The sequence below is a fragment of the Alligator sinensis genome, unplaced genomic scaffold, assembly GCF_000455745.1.
Source record: "Alligator sinensis unplaced genomic scaffold, ASM45574v1 scaffold1343_1, whole genome shotgun sequence".
NCBI classification, from domain to species: domain Eukaryota; kingdom Metazoa; phylum Chordata; order Crocodylia; family Alligatoridae; genus Alligator; species Alligator sinensis.
In genome coordinates this window covers 591,416-598,444 of record NW_005842810.1, presented here as the reverse complement: position 1 = coordinate 598,444, position 7,029 = coordinate 591,416, and the positions used below count along the sequence as shown (strand labels likewise).

Sequence of the window (7,029 nt, the reverse complement as noted above, 5' to 3'; positions counted from 1 at the left end):
TATATATATATAGATATATATATATAGACAGACAGACAGACAGACAGACAGACAGACACTGGAGTTATGACACATCACAACCCCCCTAACATCTGATTCACCACATACCTGCCACACCTGATCTTTTACACTTTTCTTTCCCCCCTTCCTCCCCTCCCCACCTTCTCTACCCTTTGTCTTCCTAATTTACAGCTATTTACTTTTTCACAGACAGCCTCTTTTCTACCTTGGAAAACTACTACAATAGAGTCACCCTTGCCTACCTTTGGCTTTTTCCCCCCCTTCATTTTCCCTCTCCCTTCCCTACCTTTTGTTTTCCTAATTTCCACCTATTTACATTTTTACTGACATACTGTCACCCAATTGGCTTCTTTCATTCCTTGGAATCTCAGAACCGCAGAGAACCCCTATCCCTGAAGAAGGGTGATTGTGCCCAAAAACTTGCAAAGAACATTTTTCTAACTACTCAGTTGGTCTAATAAAAGATATCACACCTAACCAAAAAACCTTGCCTGCCTTGAATCTAATGAGGGGTGTCTTGATTTTGATACGGTAGAAAACCACTGTTCTATGTTCCGGTAAGGAATCCTGTTCCTCTTCTGGTGATGTTCATAACAGTTCAATACTGATTTCCTATAACCTGGTTCTCCAACCTACCATAAGAAGGGTGTAGCCCTAATTCTTACTCAAAGACAGGCAGAAGAATCAAAATGAAACAACTCTTGAGGCTGGGGGTGGAACAAACGTGGACTATTTTAGGATCTACAGCTGGTTTGAGAGCTAGGAATGCACACAAACACCTTACCCCCAGACATGTTCAAGGATACAGAGGGAATGGAGAGCCAGGGGGAAGGGAGAACAACCTCAGGGAACAGAGCACTATGCTGTTCAAAGGGTGGTGTAGTTCTAACACAGGAATTTCACAGCCTGGCTCACTATTCGATACAAATGAGGCATATCAGACCCTAACTGCACAGTGAAACCTGCTCTACAAATCTACACAAATACTGTGCCATGCTTCAGAAACCAAATTTAAATTAGACACAGGCAAAATATAAGGAACACAAGAAAGGCCAGGAAAAAAATAACATCATAATATTTGAAAAGAAATATTTGTAGAGAATGTCACAATCTTGACTGCTTGGGGAAAATATGTGAGTTGTATAGTTCTGCTGGGAAGATAATAAGCTATAGAAAGGGGAGAAGAGACCTGGAAGAGTCTGTGGACTCCAATCTTGTTAAAGTTTTAAAATTCATGAAAGGTCCCAAGAACAATTGCACACTAAAGCATTCCCGAACTTGATAAATGGTACTTTCCGAGGAATCCCAGAAGCTTAAATTATTGGTTTTGCTTTCCAGTACACCAATGTGTAGTGCTGTAAATGAATTTCTTCATGAGCTTTCCAACTGCTGCATTTAATATACTGTAGTTTAAATATGTAAGGACATGGTTGTTTACCAAATACCAGGCTTCCCATACTTGCATGTATGGGAGAGAGGGGCATCAAAAGGGCACGTTCAGTATGAGGTAGTCCTGCTTGTCCTACAGGCAGAGAAAGCCCAGTCACAAAAGAACCAGCGTGCTCCCAATGAAGAAGGCAGAAGAGAAGAGACAGATGTTGTGAGCTTGTGCAAGAACATAACCTGCACAGGCCAAACAGCCTAGCTTTGTGACACCTTTCCTACTTGGTGAGAAACCAGGCAAAGAATAGGATGGATTTACTAGCGTGGCTCTTGCCTCTGCTTAGAGGGAAAAAAGCCAGAGAAGAGGTGCCACAGGTGCTGTTCAAAGCCCATGTATTCTAGCTCTGCTACCTGGAGAAATCCTCAGCTCCAAATTAGATACACAGGCTCCCTATAAAGTGCATGGAGAGTCAGACATTTCAGAAAGGAATCCTCAGAAACAGTCCGATAACCCGAACTAACCCTGGCTCCAATCACATGAGAAAAGATAAGGGATCCAGGTTTTCCATTTCCCATGGAAAAACAGAAAAAAAACATGAATTTCCTCTTTTATCTGAAAAAAAAATGTGGATTCTTCATTTTAATGGGGAAACGTGCAGATTTTGCAGTTCTGCAAAGGGCTCTCTGCAAGTTGGCAGAGTTCCAGCCTGCAAGGGGCTCTGGGGAGCAGGAAGAGGGTGGTCAGGCAGGGGATGCCATGATGGCTGACAGGTAGCCTAGAGAGCAGCTCCTGTGGTAAGCCTGGTGGTGGGGCTGAGGCTGCTGCCCAGCCAGGCAGTACTTGAGGCCTGGGGCAGGAACGCATGGCTGCAGGGCCCTGGCAGGGAGCAGGACAGAGCCATGGGCAGCTCATCCGGTGGTTGGGGGCTGGCTCCCTGCCACTGCTTGGACTCCTGGCCGGGGGTGGGGCAGAGGGTCACATGCCCCCTCCCACATCTGTGCTTGGGGCAGATGTGGCCTGCCCACTGTGGTCTTGGACTCCCTGCCCCACTGCCCTCCCAGCAGAGGCAGTGGTGCAGGCTTCTGCCCCTTGCTGCTGCAGGGCAGGCAGGGGATGCATCACCAGGGCAGTGCGGGGCTTGCAGCAGCATGGAGCTCCCCCCCCAGCCCTTCTGTCCTTCCCACTCTGCCCTGCTGTGCTGGACTGCTGAGGCCCCGGGAGAGGGCAGCAGGGCAGGGAGCCTAAAACTGAAGCAGGCAGCCTACCCCTGCACATGCCCCCACCCTGGGCACAGATCTGGAGGGCACAGGGCCCCCCTGTCCTCCCCCAGGAGGGTGTACAGAGGCAGGGAGCCAGTCCCCACTGCCCAAGCCTGCACCTGCCCCATGGGCTCTGCTCTAACCATGCTTCACAGGGTGGGGGAAGCTGGGCTCAACTATGCTGAGGCTCGGGTGCTGCTGCGGGGGGCAGGGGGCTGCAGACCCAGGTCAGTGGCTCCGTAGCCCTGGCAGCTGGAGGCTGTCTGTGGCAGGGGGCTGTGGGAGGGAGGCAAGGGGCACCAACAGGGCCAGAGGGTTGCGTGGGAGGAGTGAGGGGCATCAGCAGGGCTAGGGAGCCTTGGCTTGGGAGTGAGGGGCCTGGACCCGAGTTCTGTGAGCTAAGGGGGCAGGGGGGAGCTCTGATTTTCCATAATAAAAAGCCTAAAATCAAATACCAAAATTTATATGTACTTCACATTTATTTGACCACAGTGATTGAGGCATTGGTAAGCTTCCAAATTGTTTAAAATTGTAAATGTAGCAATAAAACATTGTGTCCAATTGATACCTACACACACACACACACGCATTTCATTTTAATTGTGGATTTGGGGGTTTTAATCAGAGAATTTGCAATTTTTTTTTTTATCAGAGAAAACCAGGATCCCTGGAGATAATAAACCAGACTGCTCTCTTTCATACACCGGTAAGAAAATTTTCCCCTGTTTAACTCCCCTTATAAGTAGAGCTGGAACAGAATTCTGGTCATGTCAGAGCACAGAATCCATTGTTCAACTGCAGCTAACAGCAGTAGGACAAGGTGCCTGATTCACTGGCCCCAGGGTCAGATATAGAAGGCTTTCCTTTACTCCAGTCTGTTTTCTTAATTGTAGAAAGATACTGCACTGAAAATTGTGCAAAAATAGGCAAATAGGTTAGCAGTGCACACAAAGACCAAGCACCAGCAATACAAATGAAACAGTTGCTGGTGCTAACACACATTAGGGCAATGTTGGCTTTAATACCAACAAATAAAGCAGAGCTTATAGCTACTGGTGCTGCCATTCCACTCATCATAGAAGTCCCAGCATCTTTAGCAACAATTGCTGATTCTCTGCTGCTGAGCAGTATAGCAGATGAAATGAGGAGGTCACCGCTTCTGGGACACTGGAGAGATCAAGGAAATAAACACCCGGTGACAGCTTAACTCAGAAGGAACCATTCCACTTTCCGTCAACGTGAAGGATAAAGCTCCTCAGTGGATGTATCTACATGTGCGCTTTACTGTGGAGTTGACTAATTAGCTCTGCAATAAAGTATCACAGTCTACACGTGCACCGATATTAGGGTGCAGTAATTAACTAACTCCACCATAGGATAGTATTGTTGAGGACAGTACTATTGTACAGCAGAGAAATTTACTTCACTGAAACGCACATGTAGATGGCAACAGGGGCTGGCTGGGGCACGAGGGTGCTACAGTATGGAGCCTGCCTGCTGCCTAGCTCTGCCCTGTAGCACCCTCGTGCCCCAGCCAGCCCCTCCGCTGCTGCCATCTGGAACCCAGGGCTGACCCCGTGGACACCTCTGCCAGCCCTGGGCTGCTCTGTCCCAGCTCAAAGTGCTGCTTTGAGGCAGACACTGTGCTTGGAGCAGTCTTCTCCAACATAAACTGTGCCTGAGTTAATCACATCACACTAACTATACATCTAGATGTATCCATTTTTACTAAAATAGATGATTGATAGATGCTTCGGTAGTAGATGTTAGTTAACTCACACTATAGCAACTGATCAATAACACCTTTAATTTTAAGTCTTTGCCTATTAGACTTCCATCCACTGAAGATAGAGTTAGAGCAAATGCTGATGTCTCAGCATATATGCACCAGGAATTACCTATTTAGGGAGCAAATGTGTATTTCTCTCTCTTGGGGGCCTGCAATTTGTGCCTGCTACTTGACTTATTGCTAAAGAACGTACAGTCTTACTCACAGAGCCAAATGTAACAAACAGCTTGGCACACCACTGATGAAATATCCTTTACATCACTGGTGTGCAGGTCAGATAAGTGATATCCAGTCCATCCATAGGCCAGATCCAGTGTGCAGGACAAGGAGGAGGGGGTGTAGCCTGGCTCCAACCTGGCTGCATGGGGCTTGGGAATTTGGCAGTTGAGGGGTGAAGGGACAGGGGAGGGCTGCACGGCAGCAGTATTGGTTGCCACTGTTCCCCTGCTTTCAGATTTCCCAACCCATAACGAATTCTGTGAGCTGTGGGCCAGATCTGGACTATAGCCAGGGCTCAAGCACCCCTACTTTAGACCATCAGCATAATAAGGTAGCTATATGAGAGCTGGCTACATCTCTAACTTGCTCCTACTAAGTGCTAAGAATCTATTTTTCCCCCCTTAGTGAAAATATATCAAATGCTAGACTTTGAATTACAGCATTTCATAAAACAGAGACTTCCCCCTTGCTCACACCTGAAATCCAAATTCAGTTATGAAGTTATTAGCCTAAGCAGATATTACTTGCCATTTTTGCATTTCTTGCTTAAGCTTTCCTACCAAAATATTTGGTATATATCCAATATAAGGAGAGACTAAATAAACTAAAGGTACGGACACAGGAAAATCTACAGTGTGGTAAAGTGGGCAAGGGTCTTACTATGAATCAGATGTACCAAAATGACTGTCTATGTGCATGCTCTTGTCCTGCAGTAAGTGGAAGCTAAAACATGACAGCTAAGCCTTCAATGAAACAGTGATAAAGCAAATGACAGAATACATAATTTCCTTACCTGAATTTCTAAAATCAGCCCAGCTATCTGATGTTGTTGATTGTCTATAACCTATCAAGAAGAAAACAAATGAGCATCACATTCAAAAAAGTCTGATTCTATATTAGTTTTAAGTGACTGTTTTTCCATAAATTCTGATGCAACTATTTTCTAATATCAAGCACATATCTCAAATTGCATCCCCTAAAAGGCCTAAATGAGAAATACTTTGCACCTACATGGCAGTTCCTATCATGAAACCACTAACTGCTCAATTGATCACAATTAGCCAAGTAAGTTTCTTCTTCAAAACTTAATGTCTATATTACGTTTGAATTGAAGCTCACTTCTTTTAAGCAACTGAAAATTAATGCAAAACAAAAGCCTTGACCACAGAAGCATGTGTGGAAGGGAAACCTCAATTAGCAATAAACATGAAATAAATCCTAAGTGAGCGATAAATAAAACAAACAACACAGCAAGATACAAGGCTTCAGGGGTACAGATGATACCAATAGCTTCTGTAATCAGTTCCATGTACTACCTTACTGGCTTTCTCATTCTCTTCTCGGAAGCATTCATTTTCACTCTGCAGCTGTTTTGTGTCCAACATGGGGAGACGAATACCATCTTCCAGGCATTTTTCTACTTTTTGCTGCAAACTGCAATTGAGAATGCAAGATGCAAGAGATACTAGTGAATCATTTGGGGGAGGAGCAAAGCACTAAAACTGAAATATGTTCTAGAGGAAAATATACACAATCACTATCACCTGGTTTATCATCACACCCACCGAGATTGTAGGCCCACAGTCCAGCCTCAGTCCGAGCAAACAGACTGGAGGACGAGTAGTGTAAAATCCTAAAATCCCTGGAATTACTGTGTCACTGACAAGAATAATCACCTGAATACAAAGGAGAGGCTTTGCTACATGTCCTATATAGACACCTTTGCAAATATTGTATTCCTTAGTTCTAAAATAATTCCCAGACCAGATTCTGTGCTGTGTCTCCCAGGACACTCTGCTCAGGTTTGGTCCAGCAGGTGAGGAACAAACCTGTGTGCTACTTGGATTCTCAGCTGCTTGGGGGACCCCTAAACAGCCCTAGCAAAGGTCAAAGTAGCGTTGAGGATTGCTTTGACTTGAAAGAACTGTAGCCAGGTCTCTGCCAACTTGCAAGGGGAAACCTGTGGTTTCCCATGCTTTTCTCCTTTAAAGGAGAATCCATTTTTAAAGTTTGTTTGTGACCCTTTCATATATTCTTGTGACCCACTTTTGGGTTGCAACCCACAGCTTGAGAAACGCTGGTTTAGATCATACTTGTTACACAGAGTTTGATGGATGGCTTGAAATCTCTGCCTCAGTGCAGTTCAGGGCTGCAGCCAGGCTGGACCAGCTCCAGGCAGGAACCACCTCTGCAGCCCAGTGGGTGGGACCCGGCGCAGACCGTGCTGCCATGGCCTGGCTACAGCCCCACAACCCCACTGTAGGAGCAGAAATCTGGTGGGGCACATGCCTGCTCCACATCACCTGCGTCCCGTCCCCTCCATATGGCCTGTGCACCTCCACCTCCCCAGATGCTTT

General features: G+C 46.0%; 1 protein-coding gene across 1 annotated transcript in view; it reads right to left on the bottom strand.

The window, feature by feature from the left end:
* The window catches only part of CEP85L (centrosomal protein 85 like), a gene marked incomplete at its 5' end in the record, with an annotated part of 176,194 nt that overhangs the window by 12,800 nt on the left and 156,365 nt on the right, over positions 1–7,029 (bottom strand). The window contains 2 exons of the mRNA XM_014525436.2: positions 5,466–5,516; positions 5,989–6,106. Coding sequence (XP_014380922.1) covers positions 5,466–5,516; positions 5,989–6,106 — 169 coding nt within the window. The remainder of the gene's footprint in view (positions 1–5,465; positions 5,517–5,988; positions 6,107–7,029) is intronic.